Source organism: Netta rufina (genome assembly GCF_964035555.1).
Source record: "Netta rufina genome assembly, chromosome: 1".
NCBI lineage: Eukaryota > Metazoa > Chordata > Aves > Anseriformes > Anatidae > Netta > Netta rufina.
In genome coordinates this window covers 174,505,561-174,516,345 of record NC_140123.1, presented here as the reverse complement: position 1 = coordinate 174,516,345, position 10,785 = coordinate 174,505,561, and the positions used below count along the sequence as shown (strand labels likewise).

General features: G+C 42.7%; 1 protein-coding gene across 1 annotated transcript in view; it reads left to right on the top strand.

Moving 5' to 3' along the window:
* Positions 1-1,284: 1,284 nt before the first annotated feature.
* Positions 1,285-10,785, top strand: part of ARID2 (AT-rich interaction domain 2) — a 103,078-nt gene continuing 93,577 nt past the window's right edge. Inside the window, exons 1-3 of the mRNA XM_084294825.1 lie at positions 1,285-1,850; positions 2,011-2,104; positions 3,273-3,370. Of these exons, the coding sequence (XP_084150951.1) occupies positions 1,759-1,850; positions 2,011-2,104; positions 3,273-3,370 (284 nt within the window). The 5' untranslated portion in view covers positions 1,285-1,758. The remainder of the gene's footprint in view (positions 1,851-2,010; positions 2,105-3,272; positions 3,371-10,785) is intronic.

Below are 10,785 nucleotides of genomic sequence, written 5' to 3'. Positions count from 1 at the left end.
TGTTTACTTGTAAGGAAGGACAAACGCCCGCCTGGACCCCACTGCTTCACCTGGGGAGCAGATTTTGGACAGCAGGCACCGCTGGCTGCGCAGGCCCCTTCCCGCTCCCACCTGCTCCGCAGGTGTGACCGCAGTGCAGGTTCTCCCCTGGGCTCCCAGGCGCTGGATACACGTGATGAGGAAAATATTTACAAATACTGCACGCGCCATATGCAAAGGGGAGAGCGGGCTGCCGCTTTTGGCTACCGCCAGCCCAGGGTGAGGGCCGAGGCCTTTCTCCTTCCATAATTTTACACTTTAAGCGATACACAGAAACATATAGGCGGCTTAGATTGAGTAGAGCAGCCCCAAAGCTCTTTGCTTACAGGGCAGAGCGCCTCTGAGAGGGAAAAATATATATATATATTTATTTATGGAGCGAGGCAGAGTTCAGGCCCCTGCTGGCAAACCTCCCCGGGGCAGCCCTGCTGGGGAAGGCTCCTCTTTGGGGAAGTTTGGAGCCCCCTCGGCCCGGAGCGGGGGGCTCCGGCCGCCCTTGCCGCACAGCGCCTCCCCGCCCCCACCCCGCACTGCCCGGGGAGATTTCCTGTCCTTGGGAACACCTCGGGCCGGGGGACTCCACAAAGTTTTACAAAAGTCAAAATCCGCCAGTGCCCCCTTCCGTTGTCGTTTTTCTCTCTCTTCTCCCCCCCTCCACCCCCCCGCCCCCCCCCCCCCCTTCATGAACTCGAGGCGCTCGGCGTGAGCCCGATTAAAAAAAAAAAAAAAAAAAAAAAAAAGGAGGAAAAAAAAAAAAAAAAAAAAACACCACGGCCCCGCTCCGCTCTGCGAGCCCACCTCTGCTGCCCTCCCCCCGGAGCAGCGAGCGGGGAGCGGCCGCCGTGGCGAGCCCGGCGCGGAGGGCGCGTTTCCCCGGCCCCCAGCCCTGGAACAACCGGTAGTAGCCGTTTTTTTCCTCCCCTCTTCTCCCTCTCCCTCGCCTCTTTCCGCCCGGCTTTGTGTGAAGTTTGCGGCACATTGCAGATGAGCCCTTAGCGGCGAGAGGAGCCTATTGTTCCCCGCCAGGAACTGCTTGCTGGGGCTGCGCTGGCTTTTGCCTTCGGAGCTGCCTCGTGCAGTACCGGGAGCGGCCTCCGGGGCCCGCTGTGTTGCGCTCTCGTCCAGGCAGAAGCACGGCGGCCTCAGATCTTTTTGTCTGAGAGAGAAGAGAAGTGAATCCTGCTGCCGCCGCCACCGCCGCCGCCGCCGTAGCTGTACAGTGTGTGTGTGCGAGAGAGCGAGCGAGGGAGCGAGCGAGGGAGAGGGAGATCGCATGGAGCCGCGGCTGTAACACACACACACTGTCAATACCTCACTCCGGCTCCCCCCCCACCCCACCACAACAGTAACCCAATTCATTGTGTGATCCAGCAGCACCATGTTGAGTCTCATGTGCAGGCTGGATCGGTTGGGTTTGTGGTGCTGAGAGAGGCAGCAGCAGCGGGAGGAGGAATTACTGAGAGGTGCCCCTCTCCCTCCCTGTCTCTTTGCCTGTGTGTTGTGTGGAGACAGGACTCGCAATTACCACACTCTCTGGGCTCCCTTATTCCTTTTAAACTTTTTTTTAAACAAGCCCCTCTCCATGGCTGATCCCCGGCCGAGCACGGGCACCTGGGTCTCTTAAAGACAAGGAGGAGCCGGGGATTGTTGTTGTTGTTGTCGGCCGTTTTTTTTTTTAAATTGGATTTTTTTTTTAAGAGGACCTTTTTTATTACAAAAATGGCAAATTCGACGGGTAAAAACCACGCAGACCAGCGGAGAAAGGGACTCGCTTTCCTGGACGAGCTGCGGCAGTTTCACCACAGCAGAGGGTGAGGAAAATGGGGAGATGGAACGGGAGGGGGGGAGGCTTTTAAACCGACCAGATCCAACTTCCAGCCCCTTCCCTGAAGGACACGGCAGCCCCAGCGAGGGGAGAAAAGGGGGCAGAGCTGACAAGTTGTGGTGTTTTGTGTGTATCTCCTTTGGCAGGTCTCCTTTTAAGAAGATCCCTGTGGTGGGTGGGAAGGAGCTGGATCTTCACGCTCTCTACACCAGAGTCACCACTTTAGGCGGATTTGGGAAGGTGAGTGGAAGTTTTAATTTGGCTTTCCCTCCCGCTAACCTCTTCCCAAAAGTCTCCTCTGACCCCCGGGGGCGGCGGGGGGAGCCGGGGTGGCCGGGAACCGTCCTATTTAAAGCCGGTTAGAGAAGGTGGGGGGTGGAAGAAGGAAGCAGGCAGGCAGGCAGGTTGGTGCCTTGGCCTTGTCGGCGGAGCGATGGAGGGGGATCCGGGGGTACGGCGGAGCCCCCGGCCGGCCCCCCCCCCCGCCCCCGGCCGGGCCCCGGCCCCCTGCCCCCCGTCGCCGGGGGAAGGCGAGGGGGGAGCGGGGCGTTTGGGGCCGTGAGGGGCAGTTTGTGTCGCCTGTGGTCGCAGCTTGTGTGTGCGCCTCTGAGAGGGAGAGACGGAGAGAGGAGAGAGAGTCTGAGCGCAGTTTTAGTGCAACTCAAAATTAGCGGGCATGTTTAACATCGATAATCGGCACGGAGCATGGGCTAGGGAACGAGCCTCGCGGCCGGGGGGGGGCCAGGCGCTGCCCTCCGAGCCCTTCCCGGGGAAAAATAACAAAAGGGGCACCCAAGACGGTGTGTAATCAAATAGCCATCTTTAGGCTTCAAGGCTAGGGACAGAAATGTAGGCCTCAAAAGAAAGGCCTCTCTGTGGCTGGGGAGCTGCCGCGGGGGGACCCATCGGGAGGGCTCCCCCGCGCCCCCGCACCCCGCAGCCCAGGGGGCGCCCCCTCCCCGGCTCGCCTGCCTTTATTTTAAACTTCTTTGGGTTTTTAACGGACCGCGGTAGGATTTAAAAGGGGGCGACAGAGGGACTCCCGATTGGTTATTGTCCAGGCAGTAAAAACAACAACAAACAAACCCCAAAACGCTGCGGGCCCTCCCGGCCGTGCCCCCCGAAAGAAGGCAAAACACAGCCAGCCGGGAAGATGTCGGCGAGGAGCGGGATTGTTCCCGAAGGGGGAATATTAGCGGCTGTCAGTAACAAATGCAGTCCCAAATCCCATATACGTTCCTGTTTATTATTATTATTATTTTCTCCATATATTTATCTATTTGCTTCGTGGCAGCTCGTAGGGTTTTTTTTTTTTTCTTTTTTTTTTTTTTTTTTTGCGATGTTTGCTGTCGACGAGGTGTTTGTGTGTACGTTGTGTATCTCGGCCCCTGTGTGTTGTTTTTGACAGGTATCTGAGAAGAATCAGTGGGGAGAAATTGTAGAGGAGTTTAACTTTCCCAGAAGTTGTTCTAACGCTGCCTTCGCTTTAAAACAGTATTACTTGCGGTGAGTGCTATCAAGCTGTTGCAGTAGTATTTTTGAGTGTGGGATTATATTGGGTTGTCGGTGTGTGCAATAATAAAAATACCCCTACTCTTAAAAAAAAAAAAAAAAAAAGCTACAAAATAAACCAGAAAGGACTTCTAATTCCTTATTTGTCTGCTGCAGTGATCACTTAAAGGTAATTATGTTCTGCAGTTATTTTATTTGTATTTTACAGATGCAAGCCTTAAACTTTCAGGGGATCCTAAGTATATAAACAATCCATGTCAGAGCCATTTTAATTGATTATTTTAGAACGGTGGTACTAAAGGACAGTTACTAAGAGATCCTGGTATTGTAGTTACAGAAACTTAGTTTAATTTTTGAAGCACTGAAATGTGTTCCTATATGTAAACTTGTTTACTGTTCAGTGGGGTCAGACATTGAAGGAAAATGCATCTGTAGGAAGATATGCAAAGCAGTCTAATTTATACTGTTATCAATTACCAGCAGCATACATTATGTTTTATTTTAGAGTACAAAGATAAATATTTTTTTTCCTGTTACTTGAAAAATAGTAGATTTTTGCAGTTTTTAAAAATAAGTTTATATTCCTTGAAGTCATGCAGATTATTTTTTAAGATGCAGATTTTTTTTTTTTTAATGTTGCATGGAGGTTTACACTGAATATTTTAAATTACTGTATGTGGTGCTGTTCTGTTATTAAATGATTTTTTAAAAGAAATTAATTTTGATTAACTTAGTGTTTTTTTTATGTGAAAGATTTTACAGCTATTGCATGCATAGTGTTTCTAGATGCTATATAGTGATGATTATATTTAATTTAGAATCAAGTTTAATGTACATGGGTTAAGGAATGTAATGTTATGTTTCTGAACTGTATAGATGATATTTTTTTCATTGCAGTTAATGCTAAGATAGATGTGCAATGTGTACAAAAGATGTATGGGCTTTTGGACTTCTGTTTTGGTGATCTGAGTACACACAAGCTTTATCTGTCTCTAGTTTGGCCTTCTGAATTAGGAAATGCAGTAATTGTACAGGTGCACTTTCTATTGGTTGTCCTAGATTGACTTCCAGCTTGAAGCTGTAGAGTTCAGAGCACAGTAGAGCAGTTATTGAGTTACAATGATGTCTGGAAAACCTTAGTCAGATATCTGTAGTTACTGAATTTTTCTTTTTTTGGTGATGACATATGATTGCTTTAAGATCCAGACTAAGGAAAGAAATTGCCATAGTTAATAGCTTTAGCAAAGTTTATGATTGCTAGTAGGCCTAGGAATGAAGTGGGAAGCTCACTTCAGGATGTCCTTTGCTGTTTATTTTCTCTCTCTAATACATAGTATTCTGGTCGTGTTGCTAAACATTTGTTGGATCACAGAAAATAGTTTTTGCTTTTTGACTTCTTCTGGTGGACCATGTAGTCTATTACCTGATTAGATTTCACATTTATTTTGCAAAATGATTTTTTTTTTTTTAATTTCTGTATTTTAGAAGGGCTTGAAAGCCAAACTTATTGCACTGTGACGTAAGGCGGTATGTCATTTGTGTTTTCATATGTATTTTGGAAGCATTTATATGCCATGACAGTTAAGGTAATTAATGTTAATTTAGCCTTCTAATGGCTATTAATTTTTAACAAGATACTACTTTATAATTTAGAATCAAACATCCAAAAATTTTATTTTTATTTTTACCATGCTGATACTGACATTATTTTATATACAGTTGCTGAAAATGTGTCTGAATGATTAGATACAAATAATTGAAAGTGTTTTTTTTGTTATTTATTTGCAATTTAGGGAAAGAAAAGTTGATAAACAGTTAAGATGAAGAATCTTTTAAAATGTTTGATTTATCATAATCTCTATCATTTACGTAGGCCATTCTGAAATAAACTGTCAAGGTGGTTGTTTGGGGGGTGGTTTGTTTTTGTTTTTTGAATTACTGCTTTACTCACTGTTGCTTCTAACATAATCTAAGTTTGAAGTGAAGTGTTTTCCAGCTGAGTTCACCACCCTACATGTGCAGTAATATGACTGTATATACACATATATCTCTAGATTCATGATCATTTAGCTTTAACATTGAAGGGTTTGGGGGGAATTTGGTTATATGGAAAGAAAAGTACTCTCATGCTAAATTTGTAAAAACTGTTTTATGTTATCAGTGGTGAAGAACATAACCTGAGGTTTCTTATAGGGCTAGGTTTTCATGAGCTGCTCAGCAATTCCCCATGGAAAAAAAATGTTCCTTTTTAGTCTCAAGTATGACTGGAGTCTTGGCCCCACTATTGTAATGACTTCGCAAACAAAGCCAAACAAATTGAGGCCTGTTAACTTTAATATACATTTTTATCAAATTGTATGTTGTGCCCTATAAAGTGACGCAGTGATCTGCCTGGCAGATAGGATCCTCATGAATTCAGAGGGATTTGGTGGTGTGTACCTACATGAATACATTTGCGGATTTGGATCTGTGATGGTCTGTGATGAAAGTTGCTTCTTTCTATGAAACATCTGGCATACCATGTTGGCTGAGATAAGATCTCAAGCTACAGGAACCCCTTGCTCGTTTTGCTGTGTTATCTCTAATAATGCTGTCATTTTGACTTAAAATTACTGTTTAAATAATTTAGAAAGTTGAATTTATTTTGTGCGGCGTTAGTAGTCCTGTTGGCTTAATTATACCGAACGTTTTGCAAAACAATCATCAGATTAACTTTTTTCTAGGCAGTTGTGAGGTGTGTCTTCTGTTTTGTTTAAATAACTCCTTCATTTTGACTTATGGATTTTTGTTGGATGTCTTTGGGAATGATAGCCTGTTAAAGATGTGAATTGTTTAAACTTCTGATGTAATTCTGGTAGGTTATGATAGACCATCCCATCCACCCCTTTTCCCTTGCACTGCTCCCTCTTCGCTCTCACTGGAAAAAGTTATTTGTAATAGGGAAAGTCTGAACCATTCAAACTTTGTGCCTGCATTGCTTTGAGCTGTCTGACAGGTGAAGTAATTTATGCACTGTGGTTCTTAGTGAGCAGTCAAAAGCCACAGTGCCGATAACCATTGATAGACTGTACTTGTTAATGTAGTTCTGTAAGGCTCTACAGCATCACAGAGTGTAATTCCCTTGGATGTAGTGCAAATTAGATGTTTCATCTCAATTGAGGTGAATTAGTAAAGCATTTTCTAAATGCATCTCTAAAGATTATTTTATAATGTTAATGAAAATATTTTAATACGGAATAATAAATGTAAATATTGGTAATGCGGGCAGACTTTTACATTTTTGTTAGTTGGTAAACATGCAGTAGGTGAAAATAAAGTTAACATGAAATACAACTTGTTTTTTTATGTTAATGGTTGATTAGGTTACAGTCCTACAAAGAATTGGGCTGATGTGACCTCGCGTCTTAGTATAAGGTTCTGCTGCTTTTCATGTGAGCGTAAGCGATACATTTATTTCTGTTGTGGGTCTTCATCTATTCTTTGGAAGCGAGACCTTGTGCAAATGAAGTATGAATAGCTGAATTAAAAAACAGTTTGCTTTTAAAAAGTATTTGTCTGCTGTAAGAGAAATTATGGGAAAGGGCTAAGTGCCAGGTAAAATAAGTTTGGGTCTCAGTTCTGCAAAGCATTTGGTCAAGGTGGCAGAAATGAGTTAATACTAGTTAAAGGTGAATAAGAATTTGCTGTTGTAAATATTGGGGAGGTAAGGGGAAGTCAAGCGGAGAGAAAATAGGTCAGTTTATAAATGGAAAGGGGCATAAAGTTACTGTAAAGACAAGCCATTATGCTGAACTTCCTGAAATTGCATACATGGTAGGATAAAACAGTGTGAGCAGTTAAAAATCAGGACTGTGTGAAATTGTTATTGACAACAAATAGAGGGGGCATTCGAAAGTTACAAAGATATTTAAGTAATCTGATGTTCAAGATGGCACTAAGAAACTGAGTAATAATACTGATTTTTTTTTCTTAAAAATAAAAAAAGGCAAAAACAAAAAGTATGACCTGAAAAACTAGATAAATTTATGGGATTCTAATTGCTGGTGCTCGTAAAATAATGGCAGAAATATTAGGAAAGCAGCAATAAAAAGTCTGGAATTTTCCAAGCAAAATTACTTTAAAAACAGGCTTTTTTTTTTTTTTTTTTTTTTTTTTTTCATTATATTTGCTCAGTGTTTAAAATTAGGATCTGATACTGCAACAACATCTGCACATAGATCAGTGAGTATGGTGGAGTACAGGACTGGTTTGAGGCCCTAGTGGATGAAGGGAAAGTTGTAGCTGTAATAGTATTTTACATGTTTTACTAAAATACAAATACACCTCTAAATCTCTCATTAACAAATTATTTATGTATGTGGAGTGTCATCTGAGTGAAAAATGGAGTGAACGACCATAAACAAAAATAGAACAAAGTATGGAGAATATGTTTGGTGAGTCACAGCAGTTTTAGGTGCTAAAAGAGTAACATGAGTGCTCGCATATGCATGCAGTGATACAAGTTTAGCCATTTTAGGCATATTTAGTGTCTGTATCAATGAACTCGATGTGAAAGTGAATAGTACACTAGTGACATTAGCAGATGATAAAGTGGGAAGAGTTCAACAAAAGTCAGGGCAGAAAAAAAAAAACATTTATCTACAGAAATTAGACACATTGTTGGAAAATACAAATGAGATTTAGTTAGCCAAACGCAAGCTAATACATTTGAGGGACAGTAATCCAAAACAGGTATTCACTGCGTGGGAATAACCTGGAAAGCAGTACTGCTGAAAAAGGGATAGGAGTGATACCATGGGCCTGATAATCCTGTCAGTTGTGTGCACCCAGCTCCCTTTCATATGAAAAGGGGTTGTGCATGCTTCTGACAGGAAGAACAGGCCCCAATTTGCAATATGATACATAGTCTTTGTAAAAGGAAACAAAATCAAAACAAACAAACAAAAAACATCACAAACAAGAAAAAAAAACAAAAAGTTTAGGGTGCATCTGCTGAGGCACTGAAAAAGTGGGAGATTGTGTTTTGTATGAGATTGTGTGACTGTATTTTAAGGACTGGTTTACTTCCAGTACCTTTGCAACAGGTGTGGCAACTTGGCAGAAGCTTAGAGAAGAGCAAGAAAATATTTAGGAGGCTGGAAGGACTAGTTCATTAAAAAAAATAATAATAATAATTGAGAAATAAATACGTTTTGCATGGCTAACTGAACATTTTGGGTGAAAAGGGGACATGGTATTTTACAAAGATTTTTGAAAGGCCTAAATACCTAAAAGGGAGATAATTTTAACTAAGATAAGGAGCTACGTTAATGTGTAAGCTGAGATGAAACTGAAGGAGAAAATTGAGAGCAGATAGCAGCACAAACCCCTCAGATATACCCATCCAGCTTCTGACTGGTATGACAAGCAGAGCTGGGGGGAAACCCACACCATGCGTCATTCAGAACCAGCCTGGTCAGGGCGCTAATACCTGTGTTGGAGGTAACGAGCCAGGACTGGCAGAGAAGTGGACCCCATGACCCCACAGGTTCTGTCCATCCTTGAAAAACACTACAGTGAAGGCTTTCATCTTGCACAGCTACAGACTTTCATTGCAGCGCTGCAGACTTCACCTGAAAAATCTGTCGCGCTTAATTTTGTCACAAATCCTGCAGCCGTTGGCAGGACAGAAAACAAATACGTGGATGGCATTTTTGTGATTTGTTCGTTAAATTATTCCCCCCCCTCCCCCACAGATAAGAATTGTAGTGCATGTTTCAGTCAGGCATCGGAGGCCTTGCCTTTAAGTTTGAAGCGAATATTTCACATAGTTGGAGGGGGAATTTTGTTTTAGTTGTACTGTAATAATGCAATCAACATATTTACTGTCAGGAGTAGTTACTGTTCATGCTCTAAAGCTTTATTTAGGGGAATTAGATATGTTGGTTGTTAAAATCTCAGAAGGTCTCTCCATAGGAGTTATTTATGCGGATGGATATTTTGTCAGAGTTGCTGCGAATCCGCCCAAAGGAGAGAAGAATTTTTATAACACAAAACCTGCAACAGGCCTCTTCTCAAGAGGGCAAGCAGCGGGTGAAAGGAAACAAAGTTACCTTAAAATCCCTCTTCCTTAGAGTGATGTGGTGATACTAGTCACTATGCAGATGAGTTTGACCTCTATCAAAGTTTGTGAGCTCTTCCTGCAGAGGGTGAACTCCACGGCTGGAAAAAATGGAGTGAAAAATTAGTGAGATGAATGTTAACGTACTTGCTCTTCCTGAGTATTTTCCTGCAAGCTCGTTGTTAGAAATGACGACCTAAATCACTGCTGCTGAGGTGAAATATATTGGTTTATTGGGAGAGGGGGGAGTGTTGTTCTTCAGTTTTAATGCAGAATTCTGATTGCTTAACTTGAAAGCTTATCTAGGCAGATGTCAGAACTAATAACCTACAAAAAGCAAGTTTCTGGAAACACCGTAATAACTCTTGGTGACTTCGAGACCTACTGAATTGTCTAATAGCCGGTGGAAAGTTTACATGTTAAAACCATTTTCTGATCTTCAGTTGAAACAATATAAAAATTAATTTATGCTTTTAAATTATTAATAGCTGTGGTAATGTCTTAGGTTTGAATAAACGGTAAGCATATTGCAGCAAGATCAAGGTGCTCAAGGATGGAAGGATAGCGCTTCTTTCCTTGGTAAAGGGGAGTAAGCCTGGGTTAAGAAAAGCAGTTTCAGACTACTTATTTCCTTTACTGCTAATAAGCTTTAATTAACTTCTTTATTTGCAGTTAAACCTTGATAGATAAGGCTTTCTTTGTCTTTCCCATCCTAGCCCCTTCCCTGCTTTCCCCAGTAGCGAAGTAGAGAGGTATGGCTTGTTCTGTGCTGGAGGAACACACAGGTTCAGGCCACTGCTTTAAGAGCACGTGTCAGATGAGAATGAGATCCAAACATAGTAATACCTTGTAGTTGTTGTTGTTTAATGCCAGATGCCAGTTCTGCTAGCCAGATTTCTTCTTCCTGAGCCTTACTCAAGCAGCCCATAAAAGGGGGCTACTGATAGTTGCCATCTTTTAGAATTCTTCTCTAATTGCCAGCTGAGGAGGCGCTGCTGGAAAAATAAAGCAGGCTGGGGTTGTGCTCTGTGAACTGGAAAAGTGAAAACTGAGTATGCAACAGATTATGAGAAGGGATTTTTGTGGTTTGTTTTAAAATGCTTGTTTAGAGTGTCAAAGTGGTGCCTTTCAGCTTAACTGGGACTACTTGGAGTAACTCTAGTGCTGGTCCACGCTGTTGCAAGATACATAGTTGGTAAAGGGAATTGGGTATAGGCCAGAGATCCCATCACTCGATCGTGTTTCTGCTTATCAGTCCGATACATATTTATTCTGTGGCCTTAGTTAAATCATTTGCCATCTTTTTATT